Source organism: Budorcas taxicolor, chromosome 20 (genome assembly GCF_023091745.1).
Source record: "Budorcas taxicolor isolate Tak-1 chromosome 20, Takin1.1, whole genome shotgun sequence".
NCBI classification, from domain to species: Eukaryota; Metazoa; Chordata; class Mammalia; order Artiodactyla; family Bovidae; genus Budorcas; species Budorcas taxicolor.
In genome coordinates this window covers 37,014,824-37,037,763 of record NC_068929.1, presented here as the reverse complement: position 1 = coordinate 37,037,763, position 22,940 = coordinate 37,014,824, and the positions used below count along the sequence as shown (strand labels likewise).

General features: G+C 37.3%; 1 protein-coding gene across 1 annotated transcript in view; it reads left to right on the top strand.

Annotated features, from left to right (window-relative positions):
• C7 (complement C7) overlaps nt 1-22,940 on the top strand; it is a 57,681-nt gene that overhangs the window by 6,925 nt on the left and 27,816 nt on the right. The window contains exons 3-9 of the mRNA XM_052659043.1: nt 608-683; nt 3,429-3,570; nt 5,940-6,087; nt 7,080-7,218; nt 16,265-16,435; nt 17,705-17,948; nt 20,087-20,197. Of these exons, the coding sequence (XP_052515003.1) occupies nt 608-683; nt 3,429-3,570; nt 5,940-6,087; nt 7,080-7,218; nt 16,265-16,435; nt 17,705-17,948; nt 20,087-20,197 (1,031 nt within the window). The remainder of the gene's footprint in view (nt 1-607; nt 684-3,428; nt 3,571-5,939; nt 6,088-7,079; nt 7,219-16,264; nt 16,436-17,704; nt 17,949-20,086; nt 20,198-22,940) is intronic.

Sequence of the window (22,940 nt, the reverse complement as noted above, 5' to 3'; positions counted from 1 at the left end):
CAGTATACTATCTCATTTTAAAACATCTATTTATTTATTTTATTTCTGTCTGCTCTGGGTCTTCGTTGCTGCACACAGGCTTCCTCTAGGGGTGAGCAGGAGCTACTCTTTGCTGGCGTGCTTGGGCTTCTCATTTTGGTGGCTTCTCTTGTTTCTGAGCACAGGCTCTAGGCCCTCGGGCTTCAGTAGTTGCAACATTCGGGCTCAGTGTTGCGGCTTGTGGGCTCAGTAGTTGCCTCTTGCAGGCTTAGTTGCTCAGAGGCAAATGGAATCTTCCCAGAGCAGCGGTGGAAGGTGCTTCCCCTGCATGGGCAGGTGGGTTCTTATCCACTGTCCCATCAGGGATGTCCTATCCTATCTCTTATGTCTATAGCTCTAGGGTCTAAATAGTGCCTGGAACATTCTAGATATCTTATAAATGATATTTAATAAACCTCTGAAAAAGTGAGCCCTTCCGATGTATTTTTAAATGTATTTTGAGATCCTTTTGGTGAAGCAAAAATTGCTTCACAATTTTTGACTGCTTTTGACTATTCTTGACTACTGTTTATGTCTTCTCTCTTACCTTTCTGTCGGCTTTATAATGGACAATTCAACACTATGGCAGTGCCTCCTCGCCAGTCAACTGCCAGTGGGGTTCCTATGCTCCTTGGTCAGAATGCAATGGTTGTACCAAGACTCAGGTAGGACCACGTGAAAACTTTGTATTTTTTATTCATATGCCAAAATAGCTTAGGTATGAACAAAATGATATTAACTTTTGAATGTTACTTTGTATGGTTTTTGAAAATGTAATTAGTAATTCTGAAGGGGAAAAGCATGATTTATTTAACAATTAATATTGTAGTAAAATTTTTTTGCATTCTCATTTTTCTTGAAGACCTTTTCTAAATCTTACATTTGAGCCTAGAAATATACATGGGAGAGAAGCTAAAAGCTACTCACTTATTCTTTCATTATCAGAGAAATGGAATAGCTTGAAGTGAAGTCAGTAAATAATTCAAAATTTCATATTTCTTGGATTCAACTTTTCATTTGAAACAAACGCTAAGAGTAGCAAAATCATTGCTTCATTTTACCTAACAAATAGTGAACGACCATGAAAAGTCAAACATTTTTCAATGTTTTAAAGTTTAATACAAAAGTAATATAAATAAAAAACCTAACTTGACTTTTAGCTTTTAGAGCACCATTAAATTGTCTACTTTTTCCTTATTATAAATTATTCACTGGAGAGAACACAGAAGAGTATAAAGAAAATGCTACTCATAATTCTACCATTTAGAAGAAATCAATATACTAGTATTTTAGTATTTATTCTTTCTGTGTGCTAATGATTTTTAAAATAGGATCATTTGTTCATGATTTTGTATTCTACTATTTTAACTTAATATTATGCTATCAGCATGCATTTTAACAGCTGTATTATATTCCATTTTATGAATATACCAATCTTCTTTATCCATTTTCTTATTGTTTGAGATTTAGTTTACTTACATATTTTGTAATTATGAATGAAACTTTAATGAACATTTTTGTATATAGATATGTCTTTTTTCTGATAATCATCTTAGGATGATTTTAAAAATATAATGCTGTTTCAAAGGTTCTGAACATTTGAATGACTAAATTTTTTTTTTACTGAGACACAGTGACACATAACATTAATTTCAGGTATACAACATGATTTGATATTCATAAAGCATTTTAAAAGTGGTTCAGTTTAGATAAAAATGTGTGTTTAAAAATCATTTAGAAGTACTAAAAGAACCATATTATAGAAGATAATTTATGTTTGGAAGCATCACCATTATCACAATTTTCAAGCATTTATTTAGTATCTACATGAAGGGTATTTACAAAATAAATTACACAAGTGTTGAATTTGGCTTCTGGCAAATATAATAGATGACAATCCTGATTACAGGCAAACAGGTACATGAATAACAAGACAAAATTCAAACAAACACCAACCTCAGAAAACACTTTTAGAATTTAAAAACAAGTTAAGAAAGAACATTAAATAGAGGTGGATAGAAGGTACTTTTCATATGAGTAATTGTTTTGAGGGAAGGTCATCATGCTCAGATTATAAAAACAGAATTTTCATCCAGAAGGAGACAAGTGAAAATGAAAATGAGGTCATGGGATCAGCATTTGACAGGTGAGAATGAGACACAGAGAGTAGCCAGCCATCAAGGTCATGCTGGTGTCTGTGGAGAAGGAAAACATTACTTACACACCAACACAATCTGTGCTCTGGAACTTCAGAAAAGCACACATTTCTAAGCCACATATAAGAGATGTCTTCTACTAAACACAGAAACTAAAAACTTAACTGAGAAACTGTACTGAGCTCCATTCCTCACTCATTCCTCCATGACTTCTCTGCTTAGGTGCAATGAAATGTGCCAGAACCCGGCCCAGGCTGATGCAAACCTGCTCAAAGTTCAAATTATATGTAATCTCAATTTAGGATGAATGAATAGATTCAACCTTGGTTTATATATATATATAGTCTTCCCTGTTGGTCTTTGCTCAAGGTTTAAACTTTCTGGAATCTCAGATTTTGCCCATTTTTATTAATGGGTAAGATTAATAAATGGATACGAGGCTTAAAAGATGTACCTTTGATTGCCTTTGGAGAGGAAAAGGGTTGTGTAGATCTTTCTTTTTGTTTAAACACTAGATACATGTCTTCATATTGAATGAATGAAGTTTAGGATGAATTAGTTTTCACATTTGGCTTAGTGATTTCCCCTAATTTTTTTTACCCCCACCCCCAGCAGGTGCATTTGATATATTTCTAATTTCACAGATCACTGATTTTGGATTTCTAGTGAAGTTTCAGTGTAGATGTACCTTCATCTATGGACCACTTAGGGTTCTGTTTTGTAAATTTGACTTTCATGGTAGCCTATATCTCTCTCTGGACTGTTTTGCCTTCCTGAAGAAGGCTTAAGGTTCAGCTCAAATCAATTTCCACCACGTTTCTAAAGGTTTCCCTAACTCCACTTCATCTTAGTTCCCCTTTCTAGTACTCTTACTTTTCCTCCAGCCAAATTCACTTCACCTTTTCTAGTTAACCCTTGGTACATTGCTTTGGTGAAAAATGAATCATTCTGTATTGTGATCTATTTGCTTATAGTTCTATCCAGAATTCTTTCTTAAAGATTCACTATTTTTTTTTTCCACTCAACCCTAAGTGTAAATATAAACTGGGAGTGCTCTAGAAATAATAACCCAAGTGTCACCAGACTCAAAGACAAGTGGGTTTCTGGATTTATTGATTTCGGACGTTTTACTTCTGTAGTACACCAGAAAAATTTTATGAATGTCATTTCTCCAAATGTATTCATTTATCTCAGATTTTATTTCTCAGATAAAGGAACCTGGAGATACTGGAGATGTGTTTGTTTTGTATTTAGACTCGCAGGCGGTCGATTGCTGTTTATGGACAGTATGGTGGCCATTCCTGTGTGGGAAGTGCTTTTGAAACACAACCATGTAAACCTACTCAAGGATGTCCCACAGAAGAAGGATGTGGAGAACGTTTCAGGTGTTTCTCAGGTATTTGCTTCTCATAGGCTCAGCATGCAGAGGGTGAATTCAGATGTTATTTGTTTAACTTGCTCAGTATATACCTGTTGAGTTCTATTGCACTTATACTAGCCTATACCAGTTTCCCCCCAAATCAGTTGGATTTTTATTGGCATATTATTTGCATATTCAGCTATCATTCTTTCAAATGCATGGGTGGCATCTGGTAATAAAGATGGGGATACTCTTTGAAAAGAAACATGGCTACTGACAGACCCAAACAGTTCTTGACATTGCATTTTTGGTTAAGATGTAGAAGGAGACTGGAATAAAGACTGAAGTCAGGCAAAAACAATATGACTGCCCAAATTATTTTTATGTTTACAAGAAAAACAACTCTAATTAGTTAATTAAGGAGTGATACAGGTCATCCCTATGCATAGGGGACTGAAACATAATTTTGGATTGGATATTATTTGACCTCTTGTCTTGGGCCTCCCAGGTGACACTAGTGCTAAAGAACCCTCCTGCATCTCCTGCAGGATGTGGAGGAGACATGGGTTCAATCCCTGATTTGGAAAGATTCCCTGGAGGAGGGGGCATGGCAACCCACTCCAGTATTCTTGCCTGGAGAATCCCGTTGACAGAGGAGCCTGGTGGACTATGGTCCATAGAGTCACAGAGAGTTGGACACAACTGAAGCAACTTAGCAGGCATGCACTATGTTGCATTTGTGCAGACAGGTTAATTCAACAACTTTTAGCAAGCATTTATTATTCTTGTTATGTTCAGATACAGAAATGAGGGTTACAGATGTAGAATGAAACAGCCTCTTCCCTCAAAATTCTTAGTTTTATGGGCAGACTAGGACATAAAAAATTCCTGTGTTAGAAGTGTTTCTCAACAATACCTCTCAAACTCCTATTTTAATTTCAAAACTCAAGTCAGACGATGCCTCCTTAGGGAAACCTTCTCTGAACACCCAACTAATAAAGCTACTTAACAAACTAGGTTCCATGTTTTCCATGTGAATTGTATCATCTGTAATCTGAAGTATATGTTGCCCTGGGTGTCTCTTGGTAGACTGTGAATTCCTTGAAGATGTAGATTCTATTTCTTTTGTTTTTTTCACCTGGAGTGTGTAGTACATAGTAAACACTCAACAAACGTTTGTTGCATTGGATCAAATGATAGCATAGTGGGAAGGGCTAGCAGGACAGTTTTGTGCCATGCTTGCTATAAAGACACAGATGAAGGACATATATCATAGTTTGTGGGGGAGCGGTGGTTTTTGAGAGAAGATAATATATGATCTGATTTTTGAAGGACAAGTAGGCAAGAGGTAGAGAAACCCCTTTGAGGTTGAGAAAACTATCTGCAAAGTCAGTGGAGGTGGCCAAAAGATTGACCTTTGATTTATGTAAGTGATCCAGTATGACGAGGGCGTAAGCAACTGGTAAGAGAATGGCTGGAGATGATACTGGGGAGGGGGGCAGGGGCTAGATCATCTGGTATCTCTAGTGTTTCCTCTTGTGCTTCTGGTACTCTCAGCTTGTATCTATCATGACAGTTATACTGCTGAATTGCAATGATCTATCGTCACACTCTTTCCTGTTAGATTGTAAAGTGTATGAAAAGCCTGGTGAATTCCTTTTTACTTGCATCCCAACACCTAAGAGTGTCTAGAACAAAGAAGATGCTAAATAAATGTTGAATTTTATTTTTTTTAATCCAGTCCCCATGTTCTCAAAGCATATATATTTATTTATTTTTTTTATTTTTTATTTTTATTTTTTATTTTTTTTTAATTTTAAAATCTTTAATTCTTACATGTGTTCCCAAACATGAACCCCCCTCCCACCTCCCTCCCCATAACATCTCTCTGGGTCATCCCCATGCACCAGCCCCAAGCATGCTGTATCCTGCGTCAGACATAGACTAGCGATTCAATTCTTACATGACAGTATACATGATAGAATGCCATTCTCCCATATCATCCCACCCTCTCTCCGAGAAAGGCAGGACTTCGGCATCTTTGTCAGTGATTTCAGAAAAGAAATCAAAAGTTGAAGAGCAGGAAGTCACTCTGTCTTCCCAATGGTTGACCTTGTATGATTTTGGAGACCAAAATGCTTGATGGTTATGGATAAGAGCCTGGAATTTGAATTTGGGTTCTATTTTCAATTTTATTGTTCATGCAAGGTCAGAATCAATTTTGCATGTTGCAAAATGAGGACCAAAATAATCAGCATTCATTCCTTGGGCAGTGAGGATTTATCTTAAATTCACACTAGAGTATCAGTACTGTGTTGGGAGCCCAGGCTGAAACCTTTTGACCCCAGGCAGTGTTTTCCTTTTTTCCTCTTATATTTTTGTGTGGTGGATGGTCTTGTGTTCAGGTCAGTGCATCAGCAAATCTTTGGTTTGCAATGGGGATTCTGACTGTGAAGAGGATGGTGCTGATGAAGACAGATGCGAGGATGCAGAGAGCAGACCCGCCTGTGACGTTGTTAAACCTCCTCCCAACATAGAGCTTACCGGACGTGGGTAAGGTGCTGGATGGCTTCCTGTTTACATCTACGAGCTGTAGTTTTCATTTTGTTGGGTTTTATTCTGTGGTTTGGTAAATATAATAGCAAATCAACTAACAGTCAACCTTTGCTTAGAACTCTTTGCCACATCCTGAAACATTAAAAAAATTCCTACATATACACCTGTAAGTATATGCGGTAAAGCACAGAAGGACCAGTTGTCCCTGGAGTGTCCTGGGTTTAGCACTGAGAATCCTGCATCCAAGCAAACCCCTCAGACCTGGGGAAACCTGGCCAGTCAGTCACCCTATGGGAGAGGGAGATGGGATGGAGAACTAATTCAATGATGTGGGGCTATTCGAGGGAATTGAGAGAGCACAGAATGAGAGCAGCGGAAGAAAAGAGAAAGTGTGTTGGGACCTTCGGGATGAAAAGTAATTGTCTCGACTAGCTGGGAACTTTCAAGTGAAGTTAGAATGATCCTGTTTGCCTTTTCAAAAAGAATTCTGAAAAACTTTTAAAGGTCAGGCTCAAGTTAAGGTTTCAAGGTTTTAAGATAATCTCTGAGACTGATAGATGTGAAATTTGTTAAGAGAAAAGTGGTAAAATTACTCCAAAGAGTATACCAGTTAGCATGCTAAGGGGCCAATCAGTTGAAATTCATTTGTAGAGAGTTCTATCTCCTCAAGAGTAATCTTAATTGTATTGGTTTTATCTAAAGATGCAATTCAAAACCAGCTGTTGCCATAGATACAAAAGAGCTGTGTGTTTCCTAAATCTGTTCTTAGGGCTAAAAAGATCTTGGGTTTCCCATTTATTGGTGTTAGCCATTATACCAATCAGGGGGAGTTGGTAATGTATGGTATGCTTTAGGAGGCTTTTATTTGAGATTGCCCAGAGAAGCTTAACTGTAATGTGTTTCAAGAATATCAGAGTTCACTAATGATGCCTGTTTCAATAACTGCTTAACAGCCTTTTCTTCTTTCACTTTTTTTTAAATTTTAACAGTTACAATGTGCTAACAGGCCAGTTTAGAAACCAAGTCCTCAATACCAAAAGTTTTGGTGGTCAATGCAGAAAGGTGTATAGTGGGGATGGGAGAGATTTCTACAGACTGAGTGGAAATATCCTCTCCTACACATTCCAGGTACTTAATTGTGGATTTAATTTCTTTCTAGTCTGTAAATTGTTGCCAGAGGTCATTATTTATGATATTGAGCTTTTTGATATTTTGTTGAGAGTTTACTTGTAGCCTTATATGCGATCAATTCTTATAAATGTCTTATATGAGCTTAAAAAGAATACATTTTCCTTTAAAAAATGTTTTATTTATTCATAAACATTTAAAACATTTTATACAGTTTCTAAAGGTTACTTTCCATTTACAGTTGCTAAAAATAATACTGGCTCTGTTCCCGGTTTTACAATACGTCCTTGAGCCTATCTTACACCTCCTACTAGTTTGTGCCCCCTACTCTCCCCCTCCGGTTCTGCCCCCTCCCCCACCCCCTCCACTGGTAACCCTGTTTGTTTTCCTTATCTGTGAGTCTACTTCTTTTATGTTACATTCTCTAGTTTGTTCAGAACAGGTATTCTTTAACTCTGGGGTACAGGGCCATAATACTTTTAATTTGTGTCATTCGCGCTGAAATATCTATTGTCTCATTTTCAATTCCATGCTCCCAGAACCTGATGGTCTGTTCCTGTGTGGGTGTTAAAACTCAAGACTCTGGTCATAACTGATTGTGATAATTTCCTAACCACTGCCATGGTTAAAAATGCATTTATTTTTTATTTTTTTTACACCGATGTTCATAGCAGCTTGATTTGTGATAGCTAAAAACTGACAACAATCCAATTATAGATCAAAAGTGAATAGATATTACATCCATACAATACAATACTACCCAGCAATGCAAAGGAATGAGCTACTCATACGCACTACAACATGGATGAATTGCAAGTTATGCTGAATTAAAGTAGCCCACAAGTACATACTGTATGATACCACTTATATAACATTACTTAAAAATGCAAAATAAGGAATTCTCTGGTGGTCCAGTGGTTGGGACTCCATGCTTTCACTGTGGAGGTTGGGGGGAGATAAGTCCTTGGTGGGGGAATTATCTTTAGCTGCAGGGAACTATCTTTAGCTCTGATATGGCAGATCCCAAATTACTTCTGTATCTGCAGCCTCCATTTGGCCACCAGGGTAATGATGTCACCCAGTGGATTCTCTTCCACTGTTCAGAGTGCCAGGAGCACGTTCTCTGTAATATTCAGGATATCCCCTCCAAAACAGAGCACACGCTCCAGGATGTCACTAATGTAATAGCTCCTGAAGACAAGCGGGTCAGGAAGCAGCACTATCACAACGGGGCCTCTGGGGGCCATAATTGCTGGTGGCAGCAATTATGAAATATTTCATATGTACAGAAGTGTGTGAATAACATATACTTGCAGTTTGGAGAAAACTAAAATGATCAAACCAGTCAATACTAAAGGAAATCAATCTTGAATATTCATTGGAAGGACTGATGCTGAAGCTCCAATAGTTTGGCCACCTGATGCAAGGAGCTGACTCACTGGAAAAGAACCTGATGCTGGGAAAGACTGAGGGCAGGAGGAGAAGGGGACAACAGAGGATGAAATGGTTGGATCACCGACTCAATGGACATGAGTTTGAGCAAACTCCAGGAGATAGTGAAGGACAGGAAAGTTTGGTGTGCCGCAGTCCATGGGGTTCCAAAGAGTTGGACATGATTTAGCAATTGGACAACAAAACAATTATACAAACAGGACTCATGTATGCCCAGCACTCTTAAGAAATAGAGTATTGCCAGTGACTTAAAGGCTTCTATCTACCCCTCTCTGTCGCATCCTCTCCACCTGTACAGCCTGTGTAGCCACTATCTTACATTTTGTGTTGATATTAATCACTTCCTTGTTTTCCTGTATATGTTTATCCCATATGTTTTTGTCCTAAAGAAAAATTTGTGATTTAGTTTTGCTTATTCTTTGCCACTTACACAGATAAATCATATAGTATGTTTTCTTCTGTGAATCGTTCTTTCACTCAAGATTAGTTTTGAAATTTATTCATGCTGACATAGATGGCATTTTTACTACTGTTTGCTTTTTTTTTTTCTTATGAAAATGCCTTGAAAGTTCTTGTGCATGAGTTGTTCCATGCCAATGAGCTAGAGTTTCTCTAGGGCAAACACCTGGAACTCGAATGGCTGCCTTTGTAGGTTATGTGTAGGTTATATTTTACTAAAGTTTCCAAAATGGATGTATATATATATATATATATATATATATATGTATATATATATATATATATATATGGTCCATCTATACCCCACCAGCAGTGTGGAAGAGTGACCTGTGCTCCACATCATTGCCAGCATCTGTATTCCAGGCTTTTAAACTTCATTTATGGTCTTGAGGTCTCCTCTGCTTCTTGTGGGCTGTTTCTGTCATATACACTACCTAAATCTACTCAGACAAAAGCGTAATGGCTTTAGGGGAAATTCCTGAAGATTTAAAGGGAACATAGAGATTGTCTGCTGTAGCAATGCCAACTCATTCAACAAAAAGTTGTGATCTTCCATCTTAAATTGTCTGTCCTTCCACAACCACAACAAAAAGAAGTTTCTGGTCTCATCCTGTTTTAGCCTGTTTCTTGCTCTTCTCTTCCAAGGTTTCCTCTCTCATGCTTTTCCTTTCGTCTTCCAAGAACTCAAAATTTTCCAGTTCAACCCTGCTTACTGATTACTCCCAAATTTGTAAAGCAAAACTATTAGAATGTTCAAAGGGAAAGGCCTTTAGTTTACCAAAATTAACCATCTTCAGAAAGCAGTTCTGATTATAAGGAGCAAACCCACAAACCTCCAACTTATAATGGAATTAAGTTACACTTAAAAATTATTGAATCATGAAAATTGAAAGTGGAACAGATCTGAAAAATGATCATGGCTACCAAGTTTTGATTACCTCTGGTGGCATCCGTACTATTTTAAGAAATTTGTATAATTTTAATCACAGTATCTTCACAATATCTGTGGAAGGTAAATAATATTTTACTGTTTTATATAAGTAGAAATCAAGGCTCAGAGGACTTCAACTGACTTGCTTTAAGTCACTAAATTAATACGTAGTAAGGCTTAGGGCTCGGTTTCAGTGTGTCCCAGGTGGTGCTAGTGGTAAAGAATCGGCCTGCTAATGCAGGAGGTCTAAGGGACATGGGTTTGCTCCCTGGGTTGGGAAGATCCCCTGGAGGAGGGTATGGTAACCCACTTCAGTATTCTGGCCTGGAGAGTCCCTTGGACGGAGGAGACTGCCAGGCTCCAGTCCAAAGGGTCGCACAGAGTTGGACATGGCTGAAGTGATTTAGCACACACACCAGTATGTCAGACTTCACAGCCCTTCATTTTTCTAGTATATTTTACTTTCCCTGTGCTGTGCTTAGTTGCTCTTTGTGACCTCATGGACTGTAGCCCACGAGGTTCCTCTGTCCTTGGGGATTCTCCAGGCAAGAATACTGGAGTGGGGTGCCATGCCCTCCTCCAGGGGATCTTTCCGACCCAGGGATCGAACCCAGGTCTCCCACACTGCAGATTCTTTACCATCTGAGCCACCAGGGAAGCCCAAGAATACTGGAGTGGGTAGCCTATCCATTCTCCAGAGGATCTTCCCGACCCAGGAATAGAACTGGGGTCTCCTGCATTGCAGGTATATTCTTTACCAGCTGATCTTCCAGGGAAGCCCATTTTACTCTCCCAATGTATTGTATTAAATGCTTTTTCAACTCTAGATTCTAACATGGTGAAAAACATGTAATTTATCCTTTGGCCTAAAGGGAGAATGTGAGGTAGGTATATGCACAGAGATTTTTCTCCTCTTATTCCCAGGGTAATGTGTTGATAATTCTTTCATTATTATAAGGGGGAGAAGTGTGTGTGTGTGTGTGTGTGTGTGTGCACGTGCATGCGCGTGCGTGCGTGTGTGTGTGTGTGTGCGTGTGTGTGTGTGTGTACATACACGTATAGAACAGAGAAAATAATGAGGGAGAGGACTTTTGACATGGTTGGAAGGAAGACATGTTGAAGCCTGCCACTTCCGAAGAAGAAACATAATTTAATAACAGCATAATCCTGCCATTCATTTTTCACAGCGTGGCTTGGTTTTTGGATTGACATCTGAAATGCCTTTCCAGTCACTGAATTTGAAGGAATGTTTGTCAGAGGTAGAGGGAAATTACAGCCTGTTATTGAGTGAAGGGTAGAGATGTTTTGAGAATCCAGCCCGAGGGAAGTGAGGTGGAAGTAGCAGGCAGTGAGTCAGTCAGGCAAGTGCGAAACCCAGGTGCCAATATGGAGGTGGTCGATGTTCTCCTCAGTTCAGACAGACTGGGGGCCACTGCAGATTCAGCCCTCTTCAGGTAGAACGTGACTTTTGGCTTGTTGGAACATAAACATTAGTGAATAAAAAGAAAACAGAATCGGTCAGTCTCTCTTCTACTCTCTGTTTTCGAAATCAGCTCGATAGCTTATCCAGGACAAACCTCGTTTCGTACCACGTAGGCCACTTACTTTGAAGCTATGCTTGTCCTCTGTTTGCTCATGTTTTTCCTACTGCAAGGAAGCCTTTGAAATTCAAGCACATTCCTGCTCCCTGGTCACTTGGGAAGGTGCCACCCTGCTTAGTGCAGCTTGGAAGATGCTGAAAGACAGTCCTGTTTATTCTCAGCATGTAATGAGTTGCAGATGGGAGTGAGCAAAGATCAGGGTGGAGAAAATAACTTTCTGGATCCTCCTGTTTTGGTCTTGGATGTACTTCATAATATTAAAATTTTTACTGAAATATAACTGATTTGCAACGTTGTGTTAGTTTTTGGTGTATAGCAAAGTGAGTCTTTAAATATATATATATATGTATATATATTCTTTTCAGATTCTTTTCCATTACAGTTTATTACAAAATATTGAATATAGTTATCTGTGCTATGCAGTTGGACTTTGATGGTTATCTATTTTAATATTTAGTAGCTGACATCTGCTAATCCCCAGTTAATTTACCATCCCTCTCCTTACCCTCTGTAGCTATAAGTTTGTTTTCTATGTCTGTGAGTCCATTCCTGTCTTGTAAACAAGTTCATTTGTGTCAGTTTTTTAGATTCCACATATAAGTGATATGTGATATTTGTCTTTGATTTACTTCACTTTGTTATTTAGAGATCAGATATGTCTGTCAAATTAATAGCAAAAACATATTCTAAAGGAAATTTTAACTAACGCTTAGTTATCTGATCCTCTGCATCCTCTGAAGGTATGAGTCTAGTTGTCCAAGATTTCGAAATCTACTTTGTTAACAAAAAAATAATTTGAATAATGATAAAAATAGCTCACATATATTAAGAGCCCTCTGTATACTAAGCACTGCTCCAAGTGCTTTAAATGTACCTTTATTTTTCTTTATAATAACCTAAGTAAGTAGGTAGTATCATCTACTATTTTAGGAGATGACAGCTATAGGGTGTGAAGGCCAGAAGTGTGACTTTGGAGTCGCTGTAGTGCCTTTTACTTTGGCAGGATTAGAGTGTGTGTGTCTGTGCGCTAAGTCACTTCAGTCGTGTCCAATTCTTTGCGACCCCATGGACTGTAGTCTGCTATGCTCCTCTATTCATGGGCTTCTCCAGGCAAGAATACCGCAGTGGGTTGCCATGCCTTCCTCCAGGGGATCTTCCCGACCCAAGGATCTAACCTGTGTCTCTTATGTCTCCTGTACTGGCAGGCAAGTTCTCTATCACTAGCATCACCTGGGAAGCCCCAGAATATGTGTAAGTGTTAATAGAAACGAGCCAGTAGAGAAAGAAAACTTGAAGCTGTAAGACAGGGAGTAATCGATTTAATTGGTCCTTTGGAGAGGTGGGAACAAATGCGATATAGAAAGAAGTCAGAGAAATTAGCCTTAGATAGGAAGAGGAACACGTGTGCAGAAAGGAAGTGAGGGTGTTCATAAGGTTTTAGATTTGTTAGCCAGAAGTACGAGAAGTCTCTTGTCTGACGGAATATTTGTAAAGAAAGAGATTAAGGTTATCTTCTAAGAGTGAAAGAAATGGCTGTAAGGGTGAGGGGTTGAGATGGGTGCAGAACTTTTGAAACTGATACTGTAGGGAATGGGAGAAAGAATTGGCTAGAGATTTAGGATTGCTGGCATGTATTGAGGGTTCCCTGGAAATTAGAAATCATGAATGAACTTATCATAACACCAACTGATAGTTGTGTGATTTTTCTGTAGTAGTGCTAAGCTGCTTGGCTGTGAGGATTGAACTAGAGTTGAGTTTTTGCTTGGCAAATACTGTGGCAGGACATACCTAGACAAGGCTCATTGGCAAGAGTCAGGTTCATTGGCATGAGAATGGTTGAAGTCATGAACCATGATGCTTACCCACAACAGGAAGGAAGTGAAAAAATGAAGGTGCTGATAGGGAAACAGAAGGGAAAGTAACTTGCAGAGCTTCTTTCTATGAAGTTGAATAATAAGGTCTGGCAATAGTAAAATGAGAGTTGAAAGAGTAAAAAAGTCAGAGTGTAGGATGTTTGAATTGTGATTTCAGAGGAAGACTCAGTCTGGGGGAATTCAGGATCTTAGCCAGAATGAAGAGGGTATTAAGTGAAGCAAATTTAAGATCACACTACCTTGAGAAAAGATTCCTGTGGCAATGTGGAGAGTTCACAGGAGTGAGGAGATGCTGAATTCATGTTCTGAAGAGGCTTATGTGCGTAAATCACGAATCAAGTATTTGAATTGTGCATTTGAAGATAAGAAAAAAATAGACTTTTTTTTTTTTTTTTTTGCTTTGACAGGAAGGTAGATAATTTTTCTTTCTTAAGAAAGGAAAAACACTTCTGTGTCTATCCAAGACCAAATATGACTGAGACACTATCTAATGACTCTAGAAATCTCTAATACATTTTTAATACTGTCCTTTTTGAGACTTGCCTGGAGGTCCAGTTGTTAAGACTCTGAGTGCTTCCACTGCAGGGCCTCAGGTTCCATCCCTGGCCAGGGAACTAAGCTCTCACACGCCAATGCCAATGGTGCAGCCAAAAGCAATAATGTCCTCTTTGTAGTCAAGAATAATAGTGTAGTCTTCATTTTGACTTGAGCTGAATTTTTGCACTTGAATTTTAAGCAAGTCAATTGCATAATATATTGAAAATAATGCGGAAAGAAAAGGTATAGCTAAATCCATTTTTTCTTCTCTCCTGGCATGTTTTTAGAAGGCATGCCTAATTTTTAACATGAGTAGTGACAAAATATTTATAATATTTCCTGGCATTCTGCTGTTGAATTTCTTTCTAGTCTTTTTTTTTTTTTTTTGGACTGGGCATATACTTGCATATTTGTAATTAATAGGATATCTAAATATCACATTTATACTTGCTTTTTCATTTAACATGAATAGTTGGTCCTCACAAGCATCATTTATGATGGCTGCATAATATTGTACTTTATTTTTTAGCTTTATTTTAAAAATGTATCATGAAAAGTGAAAGTGAAGTAGCTTAGTTGTATCTGACTCTTTGTGACCCCATGGACTGTAGTCTGCCAGACTCCTCCATCCATGGGATTTTCCAGGCAAGAGTACTGAAGTGGGTTGCTGTTTCCTTCTCCAAAAAACGTATCATATTCATCGTTTAAGTTTTCTTTTTTTGTTGTTTTTTTTTTTATTTTTTAAATTTTTATTTCTTTTAAGTTTTCTATGCATTTTTTATACCTTGATTTTAAATACAGAGGTATATAAACATATAATAAAAGACAAATACTTGTGAAAGGAGAGTTACTGATTTGAATATTCATACAGAACAGACTGAGAGTCATATTGCATGTTTTGTTTTATTCTCCTGGTGACTCACATTTTGAGCAAGTTAGTTGCCTATGATTTAAAAAAGTAAAGTTTTTTTTAATAAAGATTTAGATATATATATATATTTCTTTTCTTGAAACATCAGATATCTATCAATGCTAGAACTTATAGTAACATACAAGACTGTCTGATGGGTTTGAATGTTTAGACCCTCTTAGATGGGATGTATGCTCACTTCTTCATTACCCTACCTTTCACTGGATGCTTCCAACATTTATATTACTTTACAGCCCTCATTTTGGCACTTAATCTAGGACAAAATAAAGGATAAAGAAATGATAGTCTTCTCCATGAATGCTGGAGCTGTCACTTCTCAGCCACATGTGACTATCCTGTTGTCTGTTTTAAAATTCTTCTGGGATGGCTTTTTCTTATACCATCTAGCAAAGGAAAGACAATTCCAATCCTAGCATTTATTTAAGTCTAACAGAATTAGAAATTTAAATCCACTATGGATCATATAGAACATTTCAGAAACAAAGCCCCAGAGATCTAACTAGTTCATATCACCTGTCTGCATCTCTGTGTCCCTCTATTGGATGAAAAGTCAAGAGCCAGCTGCTTTGTAGGTCTCCGTTAGTGTAACTCTGGTAATTTGCTCACTTTTGGGCTAAATGCTGGCATTAAAGGAAAATGCAAGATGTTTGTACACAAACATATTTTGTGAATCCCATGGGATTGCTGTTATTAGTACTATGTCTCCTGCTTGACAAAGAGTAATTCTAATAATGCACTAATTGTTATAATAATGGACTAAGTAATTATTATAATGAACTCTATTCTTTACAGTCATATAGGCCTGGTCTTAGAATCACTGTTGTTTTACGTTAATGAAGAGCTTTGTCTTTTGGAGAAGATCATGTGAAGAAAGTGTCCGTGATAAGGGATCCATGATGAAAGATTCTTGGTTCCATCTAAGGCCTTAATTTGATCATAGCAAAATTTTCATTTTCTTTATGGTACATATTTAAGGTGTGGTGGTTGTAGTTTAGTCACTAAGTCATGTCTGACTTTTACAACCCCAGGAATTGTAGCCTGCCAGGCTCCTCTGTCCATGAAATTTCCTAGGCCAGAGTACTAGAGTGGATTGTCATTTCCTTCTCCAGGGGATCTTCCCAATCCAGGGATCAAACCCAGGTCTCCTGCATTGCAGGAAAATCCTTTAGCCTCTGTGCCACAGGGAAGCCATGACAAGTTATTCTTGGTTACATCTAAGACCTTTATTTGCTCATAGCAAATATTTCCGTTTTGTTTATAGGTGAAAATAAATAATGATTTTAATCATGAATTTTACAATAGTTCCTGGGCTTATGTAAAAGATACATCGACAGAACATTCATCATCTAGTCAAGGACGTATCCTCTTTTTTCATTCCTCATCTTCTTCATATGGTTACTCTTCAAATACGAATATACTTGTTAAGAAAAAGGTTAGTGTGAAATATTCATTAACTTTTCTATATTTTGCTGGTTTAAATATTTCTAACATTAACAAAAGTGTATTAACCAAAATAATCAGCCATCATTTTTTAATTAGGGCATAGTACCTTCTTCAAAGAGATAATCCAATATACTTCTTTAAAATGTATAGCTTTTGTCTTGTTAATTCTCTTTCATATTGTATTTATTTACATTTTTTATTTTCTCATTATTTGTTCTTATTTAAAAATCTAAAAAATACTTATAACCTTAAAATCTTCTAGTTAAAACTAGCATAAATTTCTAATTCATGATTACTGATGGTACCATAGGTGCTATATACAATTTCAAAAATCCAATAAAGATGTGCTTCTGAAACACTAATAGTAGAGTTTTTCAAAGAAGGTGTATTACAATAAAAGATGTTAAAATACCTTATGACTTTGGAGAGACGAACATTTTCATCTGAGGAGTTAAAAGACTTAACTTTAGATATTCTGTTGTTTTGAGATACTAAGACTTTCATCATGGGCAACTTGAACAGTTGAGATGAATTGTACTAATTGATACATACTTAGTGCTGAAGGATTTTTCAGGCTGATTATCATTCATAATATGCACAATTCATCTCATTCTTAAAGTCGGTAACTTGATAACTAAATCACATAAGCAAGGTATAAAGGAATATAGATATTGTTTGTTTTATGACTAAGTGGAAATATGAGTGTAAAAACATTTATCATATCCCTATTATATTATTCCTATAAGTGAGAATTTAGTGTAAGTTAACTCTGTCTTGGATATCATGAAAAGATGCCTAGGAAGGGTTTAAAAGATCTCATTATTTAGTGGCTTACCCTGCAAATACCCCAGTATGAAAAACAAATTAGATGGTCACCCTACTGATAAGTCATTGTCAAGATGTGGACTCTAGGGACATTATATCCCTATTTGTGAGATTATTTAGTAGTTAATGATGCTGATTCCTTTTCGCTAGTTGAGGAGGGCATAACAATTTTGTCTTGGGGTTTTAAAAGTTAGCTATAACACAAGTTATGAAGTCATCACTCAGATGTTATTCTTGTTTGAGATTCCAAAAATTCCTTAGACTGCTTCAAGTGGGTGAGCTCAGAAGAGACCTCATTATGCATCAAAAACAAAAATTCATAAAGCCTGCATTAATGTAGGTGACTGTTGATGGAGACATTGGACTAGAAACTATTTCTGTTGCCTTTTAATCTTCAACCTAAAATGCCTTTTACTCTTTCTTCTTCCTATAGAGTTATCAATTGTTGGTTCTTCAGAACACTGTTGAAGTGGCTCAGTTTATCAATAACAATCCGGAATTTTTACAACTGGCTGAGTCATTCTGGAAGGAACTCTCTTACCTTCCCTCTCTGTATGACTACAGCGCCTACCGAAGATTGATTGACCAGTATGGGACACATTATCTTCAGTCTGGGTCCTTAGGAGGAGAATACAAAGTTTTCTTTCATATGGACTCAGAAAAAGTCAAAAAATTTGGTAGAGTATTAAAAACATTGCTATATATAAGCATTGCAAGGATTTTAATGGGGGAATAACCTGTAGTTAACATAAACTTATAGAGCTTTAAAATATAACAAATAGTGGTTAAATTGCAAAGGAATCCAAAATTGTATGAGTCCATTATACTCTACACAAAATCTTCCAGGCCTTAAGAAAAAGCTTGCTAAAAAAAAAAAAAAAAAAAAGAAAAAGCTTGCTTACTCTTTTGGTTAGTATCCTGAAATGAGAATTAAGTCATTATCATTGTTGTTATCTCTAGAGGGTGTTGATTGCATTTTTGATCTCCCCATTTCTCAGATTAAGTAATATTCCTTGAGGAAAACTGATGAGGATTTTACTAGTATTGCAGAAATCAAGATGTTTCAATGAAGTATTTTTTTTTATTTGCCTCTGTTCTTTACCATTCACATGCCTTTAAAAACAAATCTGCTCTGAATATCACAAGTTTGCTTACTACCTAAGACTTGTAACAACAGCTTAAATTTATTGATTCCTCCTCAACAGGTGAGTTGTCTGTGTCAGCAAGGATCCTCACTGCTGCTCAGTGAGATGCCCATTACGGCTTCTGCCCCACAGACGGGGAAATGGAGACTCAGTGCTGTGAAGAGACTCTTCTCAAAGCATACAGATTGTAGGGAGGTCTAGTGGGCTCCAGCATCAGCTTAGCTCTATCCTTATGTTATGTTGTTGCTGGAATTGCCTGATTCTTGTTAGAAACTGGGCACGCTACTGAGTTCATGCTTGGTTGATTCCACGGTGAGAGGATGTTCCTCACCAGCTACTGCCATGTTGGAGGAGCACGTGAGTCTTAGGATCCATTCCTCCTCTCCAAAGACCTTTTGGCCCTGGCTTATTTATGGGCCAAGTCCAGACTTCTTCCCAGTTTTGTCCTGAAGCCCATGGCCACACTTGCTTCTCTATCCCAGTTCACCTCTTCAGCGTCTTATTCTTCAGTCAACACTTTCTTACCACTTTGGAGGAGAGTAAGACTTTTCAGATGAGATTCAGAGGAGGAATATAGCCTTCTCTTATGGGTAAACCACATATTTTCTGTTTCCATTGACTATTTTCCCACCTTGAGCTTAATTTTTTTTTTTTTTTTTTTTTACCAGTTATGGTTCAATTAGAATGTTAACTTCTCCAACCTCAACAGGTTGGAAATGAATGCACAAGTATAGGTTTTTGTAGCAACAACAGAGGCAATATTTCTTTGGGGAATTAATCCAGAAAATGGCTTGATCTAAACTCAGTTTCATGATCATTTTTTTTTCTTTAACACTTAAAAGAAATGAAGAGGATTTTTTAAAAAGCCATCTGAGTTGTTAAAAATTATGAGTAAAAATTTTACTTGAGTAGTTTCTGTTCTTCCCAAAAGTTTTAATTGAAATTAATCAAGGCTCCTGGGATATGATACATACAAGTGTTCTTTAAGAAATATTGAGTTTATTATAATATTGTTAGTAAAATTATATTAAAATGTATTTCTACTCTTTATTATTTTCTATCCTTTTTAAAAATTCCATTGGCAAAATTCCAATTGATAATGAGCAGAAATTGTAACCAACTAAGATGTAATTGGAAAAAAATGTAGAAACCAGAGATGTTAAGGATGGAGAGACTGAGCCACTAGAACTAGGGTTTTGGGAATTAATTATTATAGAACCAGAACCCAGTTTTTGGTGTCTCCAGTAGGTGGGCTGGAGGCCATTGCATATTAACTTTTACCTATTTGCCTTGTGCCTGAGCTGACTGTGGTTGGGTGAAAGATATCAAACTTTAGGGTGTTCAATTTTAGTTCCCTCCACTGTAACCCCACCCTCTGGTCAAAGATATTAGAAGCCAATATCAGCTGAATCATTTGAAAGTGAGACAGACACTTGATGCCTTATCCCTAAATATATGCATGTATCTTATTTTGTTTATAACAAAGATCAAATATTGCTTTTTCTGACCCTTGATCCGTCTAGAGCACTTGAAAATACACACATCGTATCATTTTTGATTATATGGCCACAGTGGTAGGAAACAGCCTCTTCTCCCACTCACATCTGGCATCTCAAAGAAGATTTTCAACAAATGTGCAAACTAAGCACGTTTAAAATTTTTCCCTCCAGATTTCCATTCAGAGGACAAGAGGAAATGTGCTTCCTCACATTTCCAGTTTCTGTTTACATCATCAAAACAAAAATGCACAACGATGGAAGAGGCCTTAAAATCAGTTTCAGGTAAATGAGAAGGGGGTCATTTTCATTACAAGTTTACCTCCATCCCCTTATGGTTAATTCATGGTCTCCCAGGGACTTTGACATTTCAGCAGGCGTTCTATTTAGTGTTTTTCAAATACTTGGCTATTTTACCTGTGATCTCTCTGTCGGATGTCATGGACATCCATCTGCATCCATGCATCCATCCATCATGCAGAACAGAAGGTTCACTGAGTATGTCCTGTGCTCCGTAACTATGTCCTCCGTGTACACCACCACTGTCTCCTGTGAGGATGGTTGGCAAACCAGTCTAGAAAAATGACACCGAAAGGGGAAGCTCCAGTTTCATTCTGTAACGTGGATGCTCAGTGTAGGCAAAGATTTTGGTGCACGGTGGTGGTGGTGATGGTGGTGGCAGAGTAGGGGAGGTGGTGTGTTAGTCTTTGAGTGATTGAGAAATGAACTGGAAGGGTAAGCTGATTCAGACTGTCTAGACACTGTGTCAGGGAATTTGGGTTTCATCCTGATTGCGAGGGATGCTGTTAAAAGATTCAATACAGGGAGCGAATAAGTGAAAGATGACAAATATAAAGTTGTAGTGAAACAAGAGGGATTGAAAGGGAATAATCCGATAGGATAAAAACCAGAAGAGATGAGTAAAATGGAAGTTAGAGGAGAAGAAGCTGATAGCGAGAAGTGCTAGAGTGAAGTTAAGTAAGAGAACATCTGAAGATTCTTTATTGGATTTTGTGTTTAGACTTAATTGCCTAACAGGAAGAGATTTTTAGTGTGTAGGGATGGAAATGAGACTGTGCCTTGAAATGTGTAAGGCCATGGAGTGATATTGGGGCTCAAGTTCTCTTGGGATGATGGCAGAAATTGGGATGAAGGAGAAGACTGATGCAGGTACTAAGGTCCTCATCAAGGAAGTGAGGATTCTTTAGCAGATAAATGCAAGGAGGAGGGAGACACTGTTAAGCCAAGCTTTAATTCCTCATTTGCTTACTGTATTCATCAACTATTTATGGAACCTATAGTGTCTGAAGGAATTGTTCGAGGCACTGGTGAGGCAGCAGTGAACACGCTAGAGAAAGAGCCTGTCTTCTTAGAGCTGACAGGACAAAGGAGAAGGACAAGTAGTTGAACAACGTGGACATACAATGATCTGGAAATAGAAATGAAAGTGGGAGCTTTGAAAAGGTGTTGACATCAGCTATCAGCTGGGTTGGTGATTAGAAGTGGCTCATCAATTTTATTTTGTGTTGTTTTTTCTTTCGGGCTTAACAAACAGGTAGCACTTACAATGTGCCCAGCACCATTTTAAGTGATTTACAAGAATCAGCCAATATACTCCCACCTAAGAGCTGGATATTATTCCATATTTCCATTTTACTGACAACGGCATTGAGCCACAGAGAGGTTACCTAAGACTACAGTTGGTGTCAAGCTTGAGATTCCAATGTCTGGCTTCATAGTCTGGACCCTTCGCTGTTGTCCTGGGCTGTTGTCTAGGGGAAGAGGGCCAGTTGAGCAGAGAGCTTACTGAGGTGTAGAGAGAGAGGCTACAGGCTTAAAAATAAATATGAAAGCTGATTTCTTAGACTCTGTATTTTGTAAACAAGTTTATCAGTTAAGGTGGTAATTCTCACACTTCGGTGTGCATGAGGATTACCTGGTTAGCCTGGTCAGCTGCTCAGTCCACGGCTTTTCTCCCAGCTATTTCCTTCTAGATATCCATCTGATATCAGAGATCTGCAGTCGTTCCAGGTGATTCTGGTAGTTCAGGGACTGAACTTCGCAATACACTGCTTTAAAAGTGGTTCTATTTGCATATTAAAGATGTAACTAACAAGATGAGGACACATTCAGGTATTTTTATTAAAAATATGAGACTTAGTATTTCTTAATATTCTGATTATAAAACTGTAATTCTTAAATTTGTAAAATTGGATGAAATTATAAAATTTGATTAAAAAAAGGAAATGAAAATCAAGCTCTGATCAGCAAGTTAGGAATTTCCAGTCATGATCAGTGTAGAATCAGCTACACATGGAGATGAAAATATTTCTGAAATTATAAGGTACAGATAAGAAAAAAAGGGATTTGATTAGTATTTGAGTTTTTAAAAACACTTTTTATGTGTTAATGTATGCCTGTTAATTAAAAGCATTTTGTTTACTATAGTATTCCAGATGCAAGGAACTTTCCCTCCCAACATTTTCTTATGAAAAATTTCTAACATACAGAAATGTTGAAAGAACATAGTAATAAACACCCATGTACACATACCTTATATGTAATAATTATTATTTTGATATGTTTGCATATATATCTATGTATAGTATTTATAATGTTGACTGTTTAGCAATACAAAAATATGTATTTAACATATTTATAATATTTGCTGAATCACTTGGAAGTTTCAAACAACATAATGTTTCATCCCTAAGTATGTACATGTATTTTCTAAGGAGAAAGATAGTCTCCTGTATAACAAATATTCTTATTATAGTAAGAACGTTAAGAATATGAGTAATAATCTCTTAATAATCATCTATTGTTAAGTAATGATTGTGTCTTTTACTTTCTCTCTTAATAGATATTGTTTTTAGAGTAATTTTAGGTTCACTAAGTGATTGAGCAAAAAGGACAGAGAGTCCCTATATCCCCAACCACAGGCACAGCCCCCTCCACTATCAACATCCAGGCCACAGTGGTCCATTTGTTACAACTGATGAACCTATACTGACACAGAATAATCACT